This window comes from Erythranthe guttata, chromosome 11 (assembly GCF_056151865.1).
Source record: "Erythranthe guttata isolate IM_541 chromosome 11, IM_541, whole genome shotgun sequence".
Taxonomy (NCBI): Eukaryota; Viridiplantae; Streptophyta; class Magnoliopsida; order Lamiales; family Phrymaceae; genus Erythranthe; species Erythranthe guttata.
Window position 1 is genome coordinate 17073472 of NC_142543.1, and position 23359 is coordinate 17096830.

The window sequence follows — 23359 nt, forward strand, 5'->3', positions numbered from 1 at the left end:
GAGAGACACGTAGCCTTGACGAGTCAGATTTTCTCATCGTCATCTTCATCCGATTAATAGTGTCTTCCTACACTTCACTTCTCTCTATATAATTTAGGCTATGTGTATTCTAAGAACTTGTAGATTACATTTTGAGGTTCAATTTGGTGTATTATTTGGACAATTTGGATAACCTCACTAATAGTTATGATTTTTCGATCAACTGTGGCTGCAAACATCTTTAGTCTTTTCTTCAAAGGAAATTGGTTTGTTCGGGTATACATTGCTGTTAGTACTGAAATTTGATGCATGGAATTCATTTATTGGTGATGAAATGCAGTAGGGTTATATTAGGTTAATGTCAGTACCTTTGCATTAAGTTTAAAGTTAGACTTCGAGAAGTCGTTCGTTCAGTCGATGGGTAAAAGCTCGGGCTATACATATCAAGTAGAAATGGATATGAAATGATTATGTTTCCATTCAATATCTTATTAAGTGATAAATATTTGTATAGGTGTTGAGCGTAGTAAAGCTCTCACTCACTCAAGGCTTGAGCATGACTCGAGAGTAAGGTGTTTTTATAGCACTTGCATTGGACTTCAGGTGAGGATCTCTATTTATTCACTATTATTTCTTTGAAAAACAAAATGCACACTGAGAATAAGATATCCGTTATTGCTTCTTGATCACTTAAATGTGATATATCTTACTTGTTGCCTATCGTATTATATTTTGATTCTTGAATTGTGAAAATAATGATTTATTCGGAATCCTCTTGATGGTTCGTATCTTCTTCCTCGAACTATTCAAATAAGTTCTCACCTTGATTCCTCCAAATTATTCTAATAATTTCTTATCCTAATTCTTTGACTACTCAATCGAGTCCTTTTATCGAGTCTTGAATAATTTGGAGTTTCAGTCCGATTCTCAATCAATTGTGAATCGTTTCACATATTAACTTGTATACTAGTTGGAACCACTTCTATTATGATTCATTAAATCATTTGATTTGTTTCTACAGTGGTTCAATAAACGTAAATCGTTCTTTTCCCCACTCTTGGACCATTTAGGATTATTCTATTTATCCATTAAATCACTCGTTTCGTACCTACTGAGAATTGATGGATCGTTCATATCTTGACTTCTCATTGATCCTTTGAAACCACTTATCTTTAGAGCTATACAACTACGGATTCAATTTTAACCGTAGACTATTGTTGATTGAGATACATCTTCATCAATTGTTATACGATCCTGAATTGTGGTCACTCTTATACTGAAACCGATCGTACCTTTCTTGACTTGTGATTTCGTGACCACAAATTATTATCACTTGTTATTGGAATCCCAAAACTATTGAACTATGAAATTGATTCTTTCCAAAGTGGAATTCATTATTGGGATTCAAATTGTAAATTGAGATAGTCGGAAGCATATCCGATATCTATATATGATTGATTCCTTTGGGGACGCCCTAAGGATAATTGACCAGTTGGGCCCGGGGCTGGCTATTCGAAAAAGACTGCCTGGCGGTATTGGGCCGACGGTGGATGGTCTCTTCGACAGTACCCATATTGGATTCAGACCATTGGCATAGTTGGAGATTAACTGTGCTGATGGCTGAATCGGCATGCGCCCGGGCATGCCTATTGATCAATTAGCAGGGTAGCTCCCTGATCGGGGTTATAAGGTAGTAACGACTAAGGGAGTCACAAGGCAGGTACAGGTACATGAACAAATTGTTACCATGGGAATCTCCATGGTCTCATATTTGATATCCGAAATTGTTATCGTGGGAATCACCACGAAATTCATAATTGATATCCGGAAATTACCCGTTGAGTATTGTTCTTTACCTGTATATATTGATTCTATTGTTTATTCTGATCATATTGATGTGCCTTATACTTTGGCCTCTTATTCCTTATCGAACGATCATTCTCTAGATGGTCCAATTCCAACTTCAATTCCTTGAACACTTATATTGTGATTATTATTTGATTCGACTGTTTTTCCCTTGTACTCCTCACTAAGTCCACTTGGACTTACTCCTCCTTTATTTTCCTTCTTATTCTCAGTAACAGGTGCATTAGTGGACGATATTGTTGATGGCTCTTAGGAGTAGAAGTTATTCAAATATTTTAGAGAGTTCATTTGATATAGAGTTGTGTTTAAGAATGATTGTAATTCGAGAACTATGAATACGAGATCAGTTGTGGCATTTTGTTGTCACGTGTATTTGATTTTATTGTTGAGAAATTAAGTGAGAGTAGAAGTCATTGTATTTATTTATTAAAAAAAAAAAAAAAAAAGTACAGTGTATTTCGATAGTAGGCGTCACACAAATATTCGCCGAATCCAAATTATCCAAATTTTCAAGACAACAAGAATTGTCCACCGAAAAATACTAACTCAAGCTCGCAGGAATATATCTTTAGCTTTTTCGATTGGCAGAAAGTAAGATATATTTCAGGATATAAGAGAACTTGGCTTGCCAGAATAAATTTATCCCAAGAGAATGTCGAGTTAATTAGAAAATTCTACAGGATACGGAACTAATAATAGATAATTCAGCTTCAACAAATCATAGTAGAAAAGTAAATGCCAAAGAAAACCAGAAGATTGCAGGAATCATGAGCCAGAGTAACCCAAAATTTCCAAGATCCACTCTTTACAAACAAAATCGAGCTTCCGAAATGCCCACTAAAAAGATAAATGCGACTTGTACAAATTCGATCATCACAAAATTTATTCGAATTAAGAAAAAACAAAACTAAATCGAGCTCTAGAAGATCCAAGCTCGAAAATATAATTTTTCATGCTCGAAATATTTTGCTCATATGGCGGATCCATATTTAAGAGATAAATCAGATGTTTTAATTCTCCAGCCTAATCGTGACAAGGAGTTTCGAAGTTAAGAAATCACGCTAAAATAGGCAACTTTATTCGTTCATCAGTGTTTCTCGTAAATTCAAGATATTTGGGCCATGTAAATTATCAAATCTTAACAGTTCACCACCATGCTACTCAATATTTAATCTCATAACCATGTAGATTTTTACACTACTCTCTGTCGCGCCTTATAATTTCCAAAAGTAAGCATTGTTAACTCATATATTTTTTTATGACTCCGCTTTTGAACACACTAAGAACAGGTAAAATACGAGTTACTATCATGATATTCACATTACACATAACATAACAGCCCAGGCAAACATCTCAAGCTCCAACTATCAATTGGGGAATTAATAATTCTCAGGGCATCAGTTATGTATTCCAATAAAGCAAGAACACAAAAATAAGTGCAGTATATTGAATCATAAATTTATTTCAAAAAAACTTATCTCCCGTCGTTGGTTCTTCAAGTAACTAGGTGCTATTGGTCCGTTCTCTCTTCGTCGGTTCTAATGAGTTAAGTTTTGTGATTCCGACTCTTGTTTGGGCCACGAGAGAGTAGCTTCCGACAAGCCACCCTGACTTTAATTCATCATCCTCCACCATGCCACCGTCGGGTTCAACTTACTCAACACGATGGTGACAAGTCTCGTCCACACGAAATTAACATCAAATAGCAGAGTGATTAGTTACAATGACTCAAAATTATTTAACGGCAAACAATTCAAAACTTAAATATTTTACTTATATTATGTAAGATGCTCAACATATTCTCCTGCTACACGGAGTATTTAAAAGCTGATTTCATTTATGTCTTCTTTATTATCTTTATATATCAAACAACATACTTTCAATTTCAGCAAATTAGCACTCCTTTCGGAGGTGGAAGGCTATATTTAATTACTTAGGGAAACCTTTTGAGCAATGTAAAATAAATTGCAATTCCCAATAACACAAATTTTCTCATTCTATTCTCGCAACCCCATTGACCTCTCTTTAGATATAATCATTTTCACTGACTAGTTAATATCAGCGATCTATGAATAGCAAAGATTAACGATTTTATGCGTATGGACAATAGAAAATCTTACTCAGCGGGCTTTGCTAATGAGTTTGCTCATGCCTTTCTATTCATCCAACCTATTTATTTTTAGAAATAATAGGGCCAGTAAAAAACCAGTGGGAGAAAGGTCGAGGAATGGAAATAACGAAAAAGATGCCTTAATTCTAAACTTGGCGGAACAGGGAAAACCATATTTTGGATTGAACCCACGAATTTTGCCTTGAATATTGTGTATGATTGAAAAATCGACGTCTTATAAGGGTTGACCGCTTCAGGAAACTCGAATCTTCAAATCCGTACCATATTAGGCCTGAGTTAGAACACCTCAAAGATTTGGAAAGAAATATGTTCGAGAGAAAATGATAAGAATACTTACCTTGAGGGTGATAAACCCTCTATTTATAGGAGAGAATTTCCGGATATCACTCCTATTATCCAATTCGATTAATAGGATCGTTTGATGTCCATAGCACTTTATGAGTCTTAGTGGTTAAGTTACGAAGATATTTCATATTCCTTAGTGTTTAAGTTATGAGCTGGCACATTCAGCTCGGCGTTCATCACTCAGCGCTCGGTACTCGGCGGCTCGTCACTCGACACGTCAGCTACTTTTCACTCGGCACTCGACACTCGATGCTCGGCACTCATCAGCTACTATCCGCTCGTCACTCGTCACTCGGCGCTTGGCACTTGTCAGCTAGTCAATGGTCTCCTAGCTCGTCGGAGAGCTCTCCGGTCCCATGCTCGTCGGAGGTCTCCTAACTTGTCATCCGCTGACAACGTCTATTCTTTGGGCCTTACCCTTGCGGGCCCAATGTTTTGGGCCATTTATCGAAGTCCGCTGAAGTCGTCAAGTAAGCTCGGATCCTATGTGGTCCTATCTCCTCCTTTGGGTGTGGGCCAACTCTATTATGCCTTGCCTTATTGGGCCCTGTAAATCTGGTCGACTCGGCGATTTTAGACCTGGTCGTAGCGGTCGAGCTTAACCCGGATAATTGTAAAGCGTTTTGCTTGTTGGGCCGGTGTTATGAAATTAAGGGGTTGAAAGAAGACGCAACAAATGCTTTTGCGGCGGCGCTGTAAATCGACCCCGGTTTTGTGGAGGCCCGTGACGGTTTGGGCCGAGTCGGCCCATAATTTGTGTTTTTTTTTTCTTTTTTTCTTTTTTTGAGTTATCACCTCTACATTGGAATAACTTTTGTAACTTTTAAAATTTATGATTTTTGTTAAGCTTCGATAGTTTTGTAGATGCTACACCCGATGACATATATTGGATAATTTTAAACTATAAATTTTCACATAATAACGAATATACCGTGGATGATCTTAAACTATAAATTTACACATAATAACAAATACAGTGTTTTGTGTTTAATTGGTGATAATGTGTATACATGTACGCTTTAAAATGACTCTGTGTATTTTATCGGATGTGACATCTATGACCTTATATCTATCAAAAGTGTCTAGAAAATTTCCCCTAAATAAAATATTACATTCAACTTATAATTATCCAAAATGATCTAAAACCTTAAAAGCAGCAAGAGTTTGATACGATTATTTCTATGTTACACCCGATGTAGATTATATCGGATGATTTTTCGCGATTGATTTACACATACCAATATAGGTATGTGTATATATAAATAGTAAAGATTTACCCAGTGTATTTCACCCAATATAGTATAGAATATAGATAGACCGTTAGATACATAGTACAATGCCTAAAAATAGAGTTTTATCCAACCATATTCACCAATCCCATTTTAGCTTTTCACAAACTTTCCACAAAACAAGTCAAGCTTCTTGAAAATGACCATCAAATGATTGAAAAAATAAAAGTCCGACACTTTAAGATCAATTTACAAATAACCCCTTCATTTAATAGTAAATATGACGCCCTAAAATGGAAACAATACATAGGTGAGATGATGGTTGTAATTAACCAAACAGGAGAGGATTTGGTCGTAATTTGCAAGAAAAAAATGAGAGCCCCTCTAAGAAGTATGGATTAATAATAAGTATGGACTTTATATATGTCAATTCAACAAAATTGATCTAGTTCAACAAAGGTTGCACCCTTATGTGGCAATGGAAAACAGGTTGAAAATTAATCCATACCAAAGAAGCGCCTCCTCCTATCATACATTCAACATTACATCTAAAAATTAAATAAAAAACCTTAAACCCCTATAATCAAACTAAAACCGTAAACTTATCGAGACATCGATACCAAGCTACATGTTAAAAAAGACGATTAGTAGAATTAAGACCTATTAATGTAGCTAACAAACTATAGAGAGCTTATGTCATGTCATATCATTAATTATACGATTGGTGGGGCCAGATGAAAAACTCCTGGGGTGACTGCATCATCATGTGATTCATAGGTGGTTGCGTCGAAGCGGCTTCGGTGGGGCCCACGTGGTGTTGGTGGTGGTTCATGTTGTGTTGGAAGAGGTTGTGGTGGTAGAACGGAGCCCCCGCCGCCGTTGTCGTGTCGAACGGCACTCCGTACGGGTAGAGGGCAGAGCCCGGGTGTTGCACGGTGGTGGAGAAACTAATATTGGTGGTGGTTTGAGTGGCGGCGGCGGTGCTTGAAGGATGGTTGAGATTGTCGTCCATATCATTGGATTCGAGGGAGAGTTTCAAGCGCTTTGCGGCACCACCAACCGGAAGAGGGCTTTTGGCGATGGCTTCCACGTCGTAACGGTTCATCTCGAAATTCGTGACGGCGTTTAGTCCCCTGAATTTTATGGCCGCTATGTCGTACGCCTCCGCCGCTTCCTCCTCCGTCGCTGCATAGTTAAATTAAATTAAAATTAAAAACAAAATCGATAACTATAGCCGATGCTCGACTAATGACTATTGATAGAGCAATAACTTTCCTTGTGTTACTAAAATTAGCAACAAAAAAAACCCCTTATAATGCATTTTTTTAGCATATTACCCCCTAAATATATAGTGAGTTTTTGGGATGCAGTTTTGGAGTAAAATAACACTCAGTAGTTTTTTTAGCAATTAAAGGAAACACAGGTGTGTTGAATGCAATAAACCGTAAAATGTTTTTTTTTTTCGAAAGCCAATTTATCAACTTGATTAAGTCGAGTAAACGGAATTAATTAACTAAGCTTACATACCAAATGTTCCAAGGTAGAGGTCTTTATTCCCCGCAACACGACCAATCCTTGCTTGCCATCGACCTTGTTGATGATGTCTGCATATTCACGACTTATATAAATTAAACCTTCGGAAAAAATAATTTTCAAGAAAACTAAGCTCGCAATTGAATGCGTCGAAATTCACAAGTGCTTAATGTAATCAAACCTTGTAACACCCCTATATATCGATGCTCCCCTTGAAAAACCGCTACTTTTCCTAAAGAAAACAAATAAAAATAATTTGTTAGAAACTCTTAATTGCTCTTTTTTTTTTTTTGTAGTCGTTCACGAGCTTAACAATGGAGTGACGGAGAAAATCAAATCAAACCTTCTAAGCGAGGCTATGAATTCTTGTTTAGTTGCATGCTGCATCTCCTCGAGTTCTTTGGTATAATTTGAAATCTAAAAGGCGAATTAATTTATATGGTTAATCGATGGATATATGATATTAATTATGCAGATTAAATGTAGTTACGAGATGTATTAGTTACCGGGAAGTTAGTGGTGGCGGTGGCACCCCAGTACTTGAGAGCGGCTAAATCGTACGCTCTTGCCGCCTTGTCTTCCTTGTCATAACCACCTACACAACAATTTTGAATATAAATAATCTTGGTCGAAAAATTATTATTATGCGTAAATACACGAATAGCAAAATATAGAGGTGCTAAAAACATTAATTACTTACCCAAGTACACTGTATTGTAATACACAAATGTCCAGCAGCGTCGAGTAAGATGATCCCGATTCATGCAAAGACAGTTAATAAGCTCGTTAGAAAATCACCCGAATAATAGAAAATAACAATAAATAAAAATTAAAAAAAGTTGACCAAAAACATCGACAAAAAATACATTACATATATGCATTCTTAATAATCTTCTAGTAGGCTAGTACTAGTTTACAGACAAGATCAAGAACTCGTGGACAAAAGTTTCCATGTACGAAAATCGTGAAGAGAATCCAAAGAACAATTAATTTTTTTTTACTTTGGTGAATTACGGTCAACCTTGAAGTAAGTTCAAATTACGAAAAAATGCTTCATTCGAATTCGAGCTCAATTATGAATCTTCCTACACATCCACCTTTGCCACACTCGGGTGTCAAATTTAGTGGAAACTTTTAGATTTTGTTGAATAATCTCCGGTTTGTACCCGTTTTTCACTCCATTCGAGCTCCACATTTTGAAACGATCATAAGATGTGCATCAGAAACAGCAGTTTTTTCCACGGAATCCAAAAAATTCTGTTGAATTCGACACCGGCCATAAAGGTGGACGCGTAAGAAAATTGTAGTTGATGCGCTGATTGTAATTACCCAAATCAAACGGTTTTTTTTTGTAATTTGATTTTACCTGAAGGGCGGCAGTAAATACTCTTTTTTTTTTTTTGGAGGTAGAAAGATGAAAAAAAATGGCGGCCCATCTCATCAAATCAGTGATAGATTTGAACGAAATATCAAGTACTACAGTACAATTTCTGTATCATCATTTCCAGTCAATCAATCATCAATATAAAAAAATCCCAATTTAATAAATTAAAAATAAATTAATTGATATTTAATTTATTTTTTGGCAGTAAAGGTACAACTTGAATTAGCAGAGAAAGAATGAAAGTTGTACCTTGACGGCCTTTTCTTGCTTGGCCTTCTCTTCTACAGCTGTTGTCCCATAGATGCGCTTCATATCTTCCCGTCCATCTATGCCTGCAATTATTATTTCAACATTTAAATAAATAAATAAATCCAAAATAATTTAATTTCATTTAATTAAAACAATTTATAAATAAGAAGGGTTTAATTAATTAATTAATTAATTATATACCTAGTGACACCTCTGTAAATGGAAGTTCTTTGTCCGAAAGTATCTGCGATTTTCTTGCAGCCCTCCGATTCAGCAGCAACAATGGCGGCGCCTGCCTTTTTGTTGTTGTTATTATAATTAACTCCGAGAGATAGAGCGTTGTTGTTAATGGCGTCGGCTGCGACGGGGCAGTGCGAGTAGACAACCAAATCGCCGCCGGGTGACTCAATCGGCGACGACTGAGTCTGGCCTCCGAACGCCGAGTCGTCCACCTCCGAGCCCGAGTTCGCCGAGAACGCTTGGAACCCGGTGTAAGTAGTACTCTTCAGATCTTGGTGCTCGTTGCTGCTGAAGTATGCGGCGGCGTGGTGGTGGTGGTGGTTGTGGTGGTCGTAGATGTGGGTCAAGGACGAGTCGTCCTGCGTCTCTGTCGAGTCTCCGCCGCCGGCGAAAAAATCTTCCAGCTTCGGCGGCTGCATGTATGCCGCCGTGGCGAAAACGGAACCCCCGCCGCCGCCGCCGCCGCCGTGTTCTTGCAGGTGTTGGTTTTCAGCGTACATATCTTGAGCTTTTTGAATCATAGGCCACCCTAAAATCAAAAAAAATTAATTATTCAAAAAAAACAGTACAACTCAAACAAAGAAGATAAGCAAATATATATACATAGATATATATATATATATATACATACATATATATATGTATGTATATATAGAGGAGTAACTGAAAATGAAGAAACACGGGTGGAATTTGTTGTCCGTATACGCTTTTTTTCAAACTTGTTTCGCTCAGCAAAACAAACGGAAATTAAATTAAACACGGATGGGTTTTTATTTTATTTTTTTCTTTTCTTTTCCAATTAATTTAATTTATTACATGCTTCCAAAAAAGCTGATAATACACAAACACACACACCCGCACGGGTGTGTGTGTGTGAGTGTGTTTGAATGAACTGAAGTACCGTTGGCATAGAAATTATCGGCGAAAGAAGAGTAGAACTGATGTTGATCGGAATCATTATTCACCGGCGGCTGCTGCTGCGACGAAGAAGAAGAACTGCTGTTCAGCATTTCCATTGATGAGAGAGAAAATGATAGCCAGTTGTTGTTATTATTATCCGGTGCCATTTATTTTTTTTATAATTTCTTGATCCCTTTGTGTAGTGTTTCTTCAGAATCTGCCAAGAACAAACAAATTAATTCAGCACTACAAATAATGATAACAGATTAACAATTAAAAAGAAATATTTTTTACCTTGGCTTGTTAATTAATTACGGATTTGCCATTTGATGAGATGATGATGAACGAAAACCCTAGAAAGGGGGTGGTGTGATTTTGAATATACAAGAGAAGGGCACATGCAAAGTTGAAGGAAGAATAATTACACTTAAACCAGAAAATGAAAATGTAGAGAGAGAGAGTGTAGGTTAGATATAGTAGCTGTAAATGACTAGTGAACAAATTATAACAGTAGAGAGAGAAAGAAGAGAGAGAAAGAAGGAGGGGGGCAGGTGGAGGAATATAATGGGGGAAAGAGGCGGTTCAATCTGCCATTCGGCGTAAAACCAGAGGGGAAAAAATACATACACTTTTTTTTTTCTTTTTTTTTAATTTGTGTGTGTGTGTGTGTGTGAAATTTGAAATAAAAAATTAAGTGTTTGATGAGTGTGAAATAATTTAATTAAATAAATGAAAAAGAAACAGTAAAATATGGGAGCAGTGACTTTGTTTTTGCTCTGCGCAGAAGAAATTTTGTCTGGAGCAAGCTCGCTTAAGATCCGGGCTACCGGTCTTTCTTTTTCGAATCCAATCAATTTTAATTTAATTATTTTTATTATTTATAACGGTAAATTACGGCAACATGTGCAGTAAAAAATTAAATTACGAAAAAAACCCTCATGCTTTGATAATTTTAGTCACTCTTTTCAATTACGAATTTTTTGCACGTTCACTTTACGGTGTTAAATTCAACAGAATATTTCTAGATTATATGAAATATTCTCTAGTTTGTACTCGTTTTGTGCAAAAATTAAAAAAAGACAGTTTCAGATGCACCACAATCTGATATTTTACAAGCCGAGAGGCACATCTCATGATTATCTTGTTTCAAAATGTAGAGCTCGAACAGGATAAAACGGGTACAAATTGGAGAATATTCCACATAATCTAGAAGATTCTGCTAAATTTAACATCATAAGGATGTACTTGTAAGAAAATTTATAGTTGATGGGTAATTGTAATTATGCAAACGAGAGGGATTTTTTTGTAATTTAACGTTACTTCAAGGGGTGGCTGTAATTTAACCTATTTATAAATTCCTTTTTTTATGTTATTATTTGGTTTGGAATTTAGATTTTCTTTCCATATACCTGCATTTGATTGTGCATTCTTCTAAGACTTAAGTGGGATATTTGGTCACAAAAAACACCAGCAAGATCCAAGGGTATATGCAATAAATGGGACTTTATTTTCGATTAAAATTAATAAAATAAAAAATAGGACTTTATGATGTATAAGCGTGTTTTAGTTGACGAAGAAGGAGAGCGCGGTGTCATTTTAGTATGTAGATACATAGTAAAGTAAGTTATTTTAGTTGATAAAAAAGGTAAGTTATTTGAAGGACAATATTTAAAAGAATTGAGAATAACTCTTTGCTTGTTGAAAAAACTTAATCATCGAATGTCTAATTGTAATTGGTTTCACTTGAATTGGAAATCTATTTTATATCATATTGAAAACTTTTAAGTGATAGATGATATTGTAAAGATTCCAGGAGGAAATCGATCTGTCGTCGGAAGAGATTCAGAGTCGGAGGACGTTCAACAGTGTAGATTTGAGGAGCAAATCCTAATATCGTGAAACTAAATTACTGCAATACTGTGTTTAGGTACTCGTAAATGTATAATACTTATATTATGTGTCCGAACCACGTTAAAGTAATTTACGTGCCGTTTAAACTTTACTCTAACACATTACAACTCAGAATTTTTTTTTTTATGAATTACTGCAAATGCCAAATAAATAAACCAAATTGGTTAGATTTTTTTTGTTTTTATGAATTACTGCAAATGCCAAAATAAATAAATAAACCAATTTGGTTTGAACTTGTTTACCGGAAACTTTAGTCTACAATTAATTATATTATATATAGACCAGTGGGAGAACAAACAGGAGAAGAGTGAGCCGGTGATCATGGCTTTATTCGGCTTTCTTATAATATATATATATATATATATATATATATATATATATATATATATATATATATATATATATATATATATATCTAATAAAATAAGAAATAAATATTCATATATAAATAAATAACATAGTAGCAATACTTGTATAACTCTCACCATGCCACATCGAGACTCTCATAATAACCTACTCATACCACCCCACCCCCCCACCCCCCAACCCCTAACCCCACCACGGTCTATTTTATGTGTTTCCTATAGGGTTAATTTCACTTTACACCATTGAAATATATCTTTTTGCACTTTGCACCCTAAAAAAAATTAATAATACTTTGCATTATCGAAACACAATACATCATGCATAATGCACCCGAGTGAATTATTAAAGTTAATGAAAGTGATTTAATATTTCTAATGATATTTTTTTTAGGGTGTTAAATGTCAAATCGTCATATTTATATTCATTAATGCTTTCGAAACTGCAAAATGATGAAATAAAAGTACATCTCTTATCAATATATTTAAAAATTATATTTTTTTTCTCAAAAACAATATTTTACAAACCAAAAAAATAATCTATCAGCTACTTTGTTACCAAGTTATTTACAATCATATTTTTTTCCCAAAGAATTCTAGCAAATATTTTACCAATTACAATGAATCCATCAATCGAATAATTTAGTGAGCAAAATTTATTTTATTTTATTTTTGTAAGAAAATTATAGTTTTTCAGTAAATCCATGTGATTTTTGTTTTTTTTTTTTTTTTTTTTTTTGCACTTTGTATGCTCGAATTAGGTGGGAGGTTGAGGACAATGATAATTTAATTTGTTATTTTGCACCCTAGAAAAAAACAAGGGTAAATTACAATCACCCCCTGAGGTATGGTCAAATTAAAAAAAACTCATCTTGTTTGGATAATTACACTCACCCCCCTCAACTATAAATATTTTTACACGTCCACCCTTGCGGTTTGAAATTTCGTGAAATTTTCGAGATTATATGGATTATTATCACTTTTGTACCTGTTTTATTCTATTCGAACTCCACATTTAAAGCAAGATGATCATAATATGTGTTTTTAAGCTCGTATATATCAGATTGTGGTGCATCAGAAACTGTATTTTTACACAAAACGAATACAATCTGGAGTACATTTCACGAAATTTAGATGATTATGTTGACTTTGACACCATAAGGGTGGAGGTGTAAGAAAAAATCATAGCTGAGGGGGTAGATGTAATTATCCAAACAAGAGTGGTTTTTTCGTAAATTGACCATACCTCAGGGGTGTTTGTAATTTACCCAAAAAACAATAGAAAAACAAAATTGCCCTCGTTAATTTTTAAATATTCAATTTAGGGTGCATTGTGAATGATTGATTGTGTTGGGTGCAAAGTGCTAAAATATTTAATTTTAAGAGTACAAAGTGAAATTAAGCGGTTTCTTATATATGGGTGAAAATTGAACGCAATGTTTTAATACATCTTCCATTATTTTTTGAATTTTGATAAAGATATTGCATTAACATTAAAACTCTTCAACTTAATTATATGAATAAATTCTCAAAGTAGCCAATTTAGAGGACAAAAATCACAATTTTCCCAAAAAGTTGCATTGAAGTTATTTGAACCCATACTATTTTTTTTTTTATATATTTAAATCGACTTTATTAGAACATATAAGGTATTTTACAAAATTAAGTCGAATACAAATGCTACAACTTCTAAATAATATTATTAAAATCAATCTTTCAGCACATTTGTTTTATCTTCATTTTTTTAAAATAAACAATTAGACCAAAATTTATTCACAACAAGTACTTTTTTATTTTTGCATAAGCTTTTCCAAATGGCGGATCAGAGGAAGGGTGTTTGGTTAAGCTTATAAGTTGTTTTTTAATAGCTTATAAGTTATGTCGAACAGTCGAAGTGTTTGATATTTTCCTTATAAAAATTTCCAAAAATAAGTTGTGTCGAAGTGTTTGATATTTTTTTTTATATAAACAACTTATAAGTTTATTATCCAAATTAAATATTAATTTTAAAAATAAGACATAACAACTTACCAATTCTCAAAACAACTTATAAGATGTAAAAGTTTATCGGCTATTTAAAAACAGGGTTTGTCTAGGGTGAGATACCCCATGTTCTAAACTTTTATATATGAGATATGCATTAATCACCATTAATTTTCTAAGATTAAATCTGGACCCTAGGAAAATAACATGGCTTATGTTCTAAAAAATGAAGTACTTTACCAAATTATCCTTCGATTATTTTTTTTATTAAATTAATATAAAATTGATTAACATTGAATTGTCTAATTTACCCCCTACTATATTTTAATTAAATAATTAATTTAAATTCATTGTGACCGAGATTTATTTGATAAATAATCGAAAAAAATGCATTCATTAGGAATAGAACTTGTGACATCTTAATACATTTATCACTCCTAACCATCCAAGCACATTAACTTATTATGATATATTTAACAATAATTGTATAAATACTGTTAATTCAAATATTAATTGCAACATTCATTATTATTAAATGATATTAAATAAATTATTAACAAATTTAATAAAATAAAGTTTTAAAAATATAAAGAATTGCAGTTCAATACGCCAAACATCTATCATTAATTATATAATATTAGAAGTATTAATAAACTCCACCATTTAAAAATGTAAAGAATGCTCAATTAAATATAAAAAAATGCATAACTTAATTCAAACTCACTTATGTTATTTAATCGATAGTGTGACAAATCCAAATAAAAAATAAAATAATATGTTTGTTTAGAAGAAGAAAAAATTATAACTCATTCCAATTAGTAGTTTTCTTACTTTAAAATAAAATTATATACTACAAATACTATATTGTGAATTTCTTTTAATATTTAATTTAATCAACTAGTAAGATTTGAATCGATGAAGTACAAATCCTTTCAATTAGTAAACATTATTCAAATATTTTAATCGGTTGCTTAACTATTGACATAACATGTTACATAATTGATTTAACTATTTATAAGTAATGTCTAATATCTTTTTAATTCAATTTTGTCATAAAAAATAGTAAATTTAATTCCTAAAAGAACCTAATCGTAAATCATAATATTTTATCAAAGCGTAATATTTGAACCAATTAAGCTCAAGTGCTTTCAATTCGTAAAAATTATTCAAATATTTGAATCGATTCATTAGCGCGCTCAACTATTGACAAGAACGTCTTAATCAAATTAACTATTATTAATTAAAGTGTAATACATTTTTAATTCAATTTTATCATAAAAAAATAATTCCTAAATTACGCATGAATCAAATCATAAGATTAATTAAAGCGTATGATTTGAATCAATTAAGCGCAAATCCTTTTAATTGTAAATATTATTCAAAAATTTGAATCGATTAAGTTCAACCACTGACAAGAACGTATTAATCGAGTTAACTATTTATAATTAAAGTCTACTATCCTTTTAATTCAATTTTAACAACAAAATAATAATTTAATTCGTAAAATCGTAAAAATCATATCGTAAATCGTAAGATTTAATCTAACCATGAACCGATTAAATCTTACGATTTTTACGAATTAAATTTTATTATTTTTTATGATAAAATTCAATAAAAAAAAAAGGTTATAACTAAACTTTAACTATACACAGATTGATTAATACGCTATTGTAAATTATTGAGTTTAACCGATTCAAATATTTGAATATTGTATACGAATTGAAATGAGTTGAGCTTAATCGATCAAATCTTTGAATATTGTTTTTGAATTGAAAACACATGAGTTTAATTGATTCAAATATTACGATTTAATTAAATCTTCCAATTTACGATTCAATTCAAACTTCAAATTCTTTCGAAACTCATTTTTAAATTACACGAGTTGAACAACATTTCCTTAGATTTTTAAATTATATTATATAAAGATTTGTTAGTATGGGATATTTTTAATATATAATAATAATAATTATATGATAATTAATAATTTATTTAACATTATTTATATAAGTTTTATAACCATTATAAATTGTAGCTTTGTGATATATATCCGTATTGTTAGTTTATTGTCAATTATGTGTTGTGTCTTAATGGTAAGTATTCTTGTGTGTTTTCAGATGGTCACGAGTTCGAATTCAGGTTGATGCAATTTTGGATGGGTGGTTTAATGATTTTTACGAATAATGATATAATTGACATTATAAATTTTAATTCAGCAATAAATATATATTTAAAATTGCATTAAAAATATAGAGGGTAAAATTGACATTACATTAATAATATATAATGGCCGATTTTTTGAAAATATTAATTATACGAAGGGTATTTACGACAATACGTAAATGAGGAAAAAATGAATTTTTTGGCAGGGACACGTGGCGCAATATAAATGGGGTATCTCATAAAAGTTTAGAACATGGGATCTCACCCTAGAAAGACCCTTAAAAACAACATATTCTTGAAATAAATCTCTCCTTATTTAACTTTCATATTTGCTCGGAAAAAAAAAATTGAAAAGCTTTCACATAATATTTATTTGTTTTTTTTCTTTTCTTTTTTGAATGGAACTTTTGGAAGCATGTATGCAGAGAACCCCACCACAACGTAACCCTAATAAAATATCGTATATATATTTATGCTACAGTTAATTATATACAACACATACACACATGCATGTATACGTCCTTGATTTGTTAGCAATGGTGGTGCTACCCCATTTTTTTATCCTTGTTCGTTTGTATGTTAGAGATTTTTCTTTTTTCTTTATTTAATTACATATTCTTTAATTGGATACAACAAAGGATTGATGACAAGACATTATATTTGATTTCTCTAGTTTAAGACTTTGAGGTATTCAAAATGTTATTAAGTATTAGGTCATGTGTTCGAATATCGCTGTTATCAAATTTAAAAAAAAAAATTATGTGCGAGGTTTTAAATGTAATTGTCTGTAGTTGAAGGGGTGTGATGAATATCTAAATCATCAATGAATCTCTTCATCCATAGTTTAAACTTTTGATTGAGGTGCTCGACATTCAATATAGTATATTTATAAATCTATTTTTTTTTTTGTCTTACGAAGCAGAGAGGACGATGTTGATATTAGTTTTTTTTTTATATATTGAAGAAACTTGCACTCAATCATATTAGTGCATTGAGTAAATATTTATTGTGCAATAGCACTTAAACCGCATCAGAGATGTAGCCACACTAGAGACGTGTGATAAGAAGATTCGAACTTGAATCAATTAACACAAGATCATATACTGATCTCTTTAAGTGTATACTGTAGTGACTATTTGTAAATTACGCTTTGCTCCCATAGTGATTTGCACCGTGATATTTCAAAATCAACAAAAAATACCCATGGTATTTTACGTTTTGAAGTGATTTTTATTATTGTTGGATGAAATCGAATCCTATGGTGATGTTTGGATTTGTTAACTTTGGGAGGTATTTTCATTTTATTTTGGAAAATAAGTTTTGAGGGAGTAATTGAGAATGAAAGTATATTTATTTAGAATTTGAGATAAGACAAAATACACTATAGCGATCAAATATGTTTAAATTTTAAAATTGTTGGAAAAAATGTACTGTATAAAAAGTAAATTGAAAAATAAAATTGAAAAATAAAATGATATTTGTTTGTTTTTAGTGAAGACAGTTTTTCTTCTAACAATTAACTCATGTATGTATTTCCAGATTTTTTATGTATATATGTGTTTGTGGTGAATTGATAAATGGTCCACATCCACCCGCCAAACGACGTGGCCTCTCGTTGTGCTTTCAGAATTTTGCTTTTTTTTTTTTTTTATAGGATTCAGAATTTTGCTCAGTTCCAATTAAATATTAAATTTTAGAGATAGAAGTTAAACTAATAAGATAGAATCTTATTTTCTGAATTTCATAATTTGAGAATAAAAGAATCTTAGATTCATGTAATATAATATTTTCATCGATCTTGTTCGAATCAATAATTGAATTATTGAATAACAAATATACTATTAATGTTATAAATTTTTTAATGTCTAGATAATAATACTATGTGTTATACTTGGTGAAATACATCGAGCAGTTTTGCACCATTTTGAAACACAGGTACCCAATACTTCCATTAGTTTGTAATATTTGGCACTTTTAAAAAATATTTTTATTTCATATTATATATCACTTTCGAATTTCAGTATTGTATCAATTATTTATTTTTCGATTTTGTCCTTATTATAATTAATAAGTAGGTAATTTTGGTATGACCTATTTTCCTAAAATCAAGACGTATTTATTAAATTTCTGAAGATTCGTATAGAGGTGAAAAGCGACGGTTATGTAAGAATAGAGGGAATAATATTAATAAATTAATTGAGTAATTAGTTAATTACACAAATTGAAGATAAAGTGCAATAGCTAAACCTAGATTGGAGCAGAAGGGAGGTGATCCCATGTACCGGGTCATAAATTAAACTATTTTAAATAGTATGGGTATGGTATGAAAACCGACCCTGCAGGAGGACCAAGTTGCAACTTTTTTACTACATTTGGATTCCAACTCAATAAATATCTAAGGGGATCACTATTTCAAATCCCAACTTTTGCTTATTTGAATACCAAAAAAATAAAAAATAAATAATTAATTGTAAATTACTTTAATACCCTTAATGAAATTAAAACCAGAAAAATATTACAAATTCTATTTTTCTTTCTTAAATACCAAATAATCAAAAACTCAAAAAAACCATTTCCCTCCTTACTCACAAACCTCTCACCTCCTCCACCTCCTTCTTCTCCCTCCCCAAAAACCCTTCTAAAAAATCTTCATCACAACAAACCCTTCTAAAAAATCTCACAACAAACCCTTCTAAAAAATCTCAAAACTAAAGAAATTAAAACCTCACAAAACTTATAAAATGGAGTTATAAGACAATAATATGGTAGTATATGTGGAAAGAGAAGCCATTAAGGTAAGTATCGATGTCTTTTTTGAGCTTCGAAGTCGATTTTGAAGTTTTTTTTTTTGAAATCCGTCGGCAATTTTCGACACATACAGGTCGATTTTTTGGTCAATTTTCGACACCAACGTGTCGAAAAAAAAAAAAAAATTTTTTTTTTTTTTTTTTTACCAACAGTATTTTTTCGACACATACCTGTCGAAATTTGGAGAATTTTCGACAGGTATGTGTCGAAATTTGTTTTTTTTTTTTTTTTTTTCGACACGTTGGTGTCGAAAATTGACCAAAAAATCGACCTGTATGTGTCGAAAATTGCCGACGGATTTCAAAAAAAAAAACTTCAAAATCGACTTCGAAGCTCAAAAAAGACATCGATACTTACCTTAATGGCTTCTCTTTCCACATATACTACCATATTATTGTCTTATAACTCCATTTTATAAGTTTTGTGAGGTTTTGATTTTTTGAATTTGGAGATGTTTTGGAGGATTTAAGAAGATGAAAAAGATAGGGTTTAATTGGGTTGTCGCGGCAGTTACGAGCACGTACGGTGGCGGCGGCGGCAGCAGTGAGGTTTGGAGAGGAGAAGAAATGGTGGAGGTTTTTTTTTTTTTTACAACAAAGGGTTTTTTTTCTTTTTTTTTTTATTTGGTTTTTGAATAGGTAATTTCTAAAAAAAATTGATATAATTGATATTTTGTATGAAAGGGTGTTTTTGTACTTTTCTTTTTATTTTGGTATTAAATAAGAAAAAACTGATAAATATGTACTCAATTTTGGTTTTAAACTTGGTAGTATTTAAGTAAGCAAAAGTTGGAATTTAAAATAGTTGCCCACAATATCTAATTATTAAAATTTAAAAGTCGCGTTTTGCATTTCATCCTCTTGACTACTAGCATCATTGTCGCCATGTGACACCACACGTGCTCCACATAATAATCATTGGTTCAACAATATTTATTTATTTAAAGTTTTAACAAAACTCTAATCTTGCACAAAATTACCGTTATTATTTATTTTTTTAATTAATTAATTATTTTCTTTATTTTCTTTTTGTGTGTCTTGCACAAAATTCCTGCATTTCAATCTCCATAACATGTTTCACACATTATATATATGCGATTGAACTTTAGATTTTATTTTGATTATACAACGAAATTGAGTTTGAAATGAATAAATTAATGTTGTATAAATTTTTCTGTGTGTTGGAAAAACATGCACCAAATTGTCCACTATTCATTTATGTTGTTAGAACCATACCGGACGACTTATTGAACGTGATTTGGTTGTTCATCTTGCCCGATTCAAAATATATATAAAAAAAATAATAAAAATAAATAAAAGAGGAAATAATACGACCGCAATGCAAGAATATTGAGTTGAACCGGTTGAATTTGGTAAAAATTGGATTGAGCAAGTTTAAGCAGGTATAAAACCGATTCAATCGGATAAACTCGAGTTTAACCTAAAAAAATTGTATTTTTATGTTTTACCAAGAATTATCATATGGTAACTTTAATTATTAAAGTCAATCTTTATGGTTCTGAGTTAGTTATATATATATATATATATATATATATATATATATATATATATATATATATATATATATATATGTGTGTATTAATCTGACTTCACGAACAATTGTTTGAATAAATTCAAATTGAGTAAAGGTCAAAAATATATATTTTTTGTTTGGTGACAGATTTATTTATTTGTTGGTTCTTTTGCAAGAGAGATTAAGGTTGACATTAATTTTTAAGACATGACGAACAAGTATAAGCACACAAAAATGAATCTAATGCTGACTAGGAATGTTTTTTTAAACCAAATCTCTATTCTTTATCTAAAACTCTAGTCGTCTAAAATGCTACTCTCTCTAAGTCTTTTAAGTTTATATAGTTAAACATTTGTATATTAATACGATGGAGCTAGCAAAATTTTATTAATTTAGTGAAATATTAAATTATCGAACTAATAATTTTATATATTTTCATCGAGTCAGGATTCGACGAAATTATTATTTAATCGAAGTTAATAATTTATCGATATTTTACTGTATTTAGCGATAGTTTTTCTCATATTATGTGCCGTTATAACATTTAAAAATGAAATTAATTTTTGTTTACTAATTTTGCCACTTCATAAATGAGTATTTATGTGTAGAGAAAAAAAAATCATTAATAGACTTCTTAATACATGTAAAGGGTAATTTTGGCTTTTACTATTAAGACGAGGGGCAAATTACGGTCACCCCTTAGGTATGACAAACTTACGAAAAAACACATCTTGTTTAGGTAATTACAACCACCCCTTCTTTTAAATATTTTTAAATAAAATTTATGTAATTCGCTTATTTACTGAATCAAATCGTATATTCAGTTCGGTAAACGGCATGAAATGTTGGCGTATCGAAATTTTTGTTTGATTTTACCGAATTAACATCCCTAAATTTACCTCTGAAGATGTCTTTTCGTAAGATAATATATACATAGTTGAGAAGGGTGGCTGTAATTGCCCAAACAAGAGAGGGTTTTCGTAATTTGACCATACTCAGAGAGGTGGCTGTAATTTGCCCTTAAAATGAATGGTACTCCCTTTCGTTTCACAATATTTGTCACTTTTAAACTATATATCAGTTTTCAAATTTTAATGATCAATTACATATTGAAGAGATGACTTTATTGGTGAAAGATACTAAACACCATAACGTAGATTAATAAAGGCTTTCTCGTAAAAATAGCTTAAACAACATGTTATTTATTTCCTTTTTCAATTGTGATTGGTAATATTTTTATAAATACCTTTGATTGTATATTTAATAAATTTAGCAGGAGTATGCAAACCACATTCACATTCGAAAAATAATGTCAACTTCTGCCCCTCAATGGTGGTTTAGTGTGGAACAAAGAGCATATGTCAAATTACTTGACTTTGTATTTAATATTAACAATGTTTTGAAAACCGGATTGGCCGGTCCGACCGGTTCAACCGCGAACCGGTGTCAGATCCGGTCCGGTTGAACTTGAAAACCCAAAAGTGTGTAAAAACCGGTTCAGTTGTTTGAGAACCGCGAAAATCCCGGTTGAACCGTATAAACTCGGTGAAAACCAGCCCAAAAAACCGGGTTTATGCAACAGAAAGACAAAAAAATTCTGAGAACAAACTGAAATCTTTATATGCTTATATCAAAAGCTGGGTCTTTGAAGGAGGTTCTCCATAAGATTAGTACAAGGTACTGTGAATCATGGTGGGGATTAAGAAAGAAAGAAGAGAAAATAAGAAACAAAAGAAAAAAAAAATCAGTAATATTTTGATGTGGAAAGTAAGATGAGAAGAGGAGGTAGTCTTCACAAATCACATATTAGGACTTGAATAAATGGGTGTATTTAGTCATTTACATAGAAGTTTTAACATTATTAATGCATATAAGAATTATTATTATTAATTTACTCTCTATAAATGTATATATGGTAAATGAAATAGGATTATTAATTTATTGTTTGGTATTTATGATATATTTTATATTGGTGATGAATAGGTAATTTTGCCTATATTTTTTGACATTTTTGTATTTTAGAAACTATAAGAATTAAATATAAATGATTAAAAATAAAAAGATGAAAAAACCCGGTCGGACCACGGTTGAACCGGTCCAACCACGACCCAGTTGGTGGTACGGTTCAATGTCCGGTCCGATTTTCAAAACATTGAATATTAATGTATTTTAGATCGAATTTGTCACACATAATTAACATAGCGTGATTTATTCAGTACATTTATATATTAATAAGTAAAGAAGATATTGGTTTAATATCATGTAAGGTGTTTTTAGTTAGTAAAATAAAAAAAAATCGATGTTATTGACTACAGTTCGAATCACCTGCGGCGGATATTTCCATTAGATATAATTTATTTATTTATAAACAAGAAATATGAAATCAATAGTCAATAATACTAAAAATAGAATTAAGGAACAATAAAATATACGGCGTGGATTAGTTCAAAAGATGAACCATCCCCATCATCGTTCTTATCCTAGGCCCTAGGGCTAATTCTTTATTTAATTTTTGGGTTCAATAATTATTTTATTACATATAAATAATGTAAAAAGAAATACTATTTAATTGGCTTTTGACCTTTGACCGGGGAGTCACGTGCGCGCATCTTTTGACCGAAGTAATCTCGATGATTCCGGGAGACGCGCACGTGCACCTACTGTCTCTTTCTGGCATTAACAATTAATTATTAAAACCCTAATATATCCTTAAAACTCATGATGGTATATCTAAGTTTCATTATTA

The 23359-nt window shown here is 31.7% G+C and overlaps 1 protein-coding gene across 2 annotated transcripts; it reads right to left on the reverse strand.

The window, feature by feature from the left end:
* Positions 1 to 5948: 5948 nt before the first annotated feature.
* On the reverse strand, positions 5949 to 10365 carry LOC105964277 (AP2-like ethylene-responsive transcription factor AIL6). 2 transcript variants are annotated; one of them, XM_088825425.1, is made up of 9 exons: positions 10151 to 10365; positions 9858 to 10073; positions 8918 to 9485; positions 8717 to 8799; positions 7590 to 7678; positions 7427 to 7500; positions 7265 to 7315; positions 7078 to 7154; positions 5949 to 6735 (listed from the first exon to the last, which is right to left on the reverse strand). In XM_088825425.1, exons 2-9 carry the CDS (start codon positions 10021 to 10023, stop codon positions 6260 to 6262), a joined length of 1584 nt encoding a protein of 527 aa, XP_088681551.1. In that variant the 5' UTR covers positions 10024 to 10073; positions 10151 to 10365; the 3' UTR covers positions 5949 to 6259. The 2 variants fall into 2 exon arrangements, with proteins under 2 accessions (XP_088681551.1, XP_012844257.2); XM_012988803.2 differs by lacking the exon at positions 10151 to 10365 and adding an exon at positions 7784 to 7792.
* Positions 10366 to 23359: the final 12994 nt, after the last annotated feature.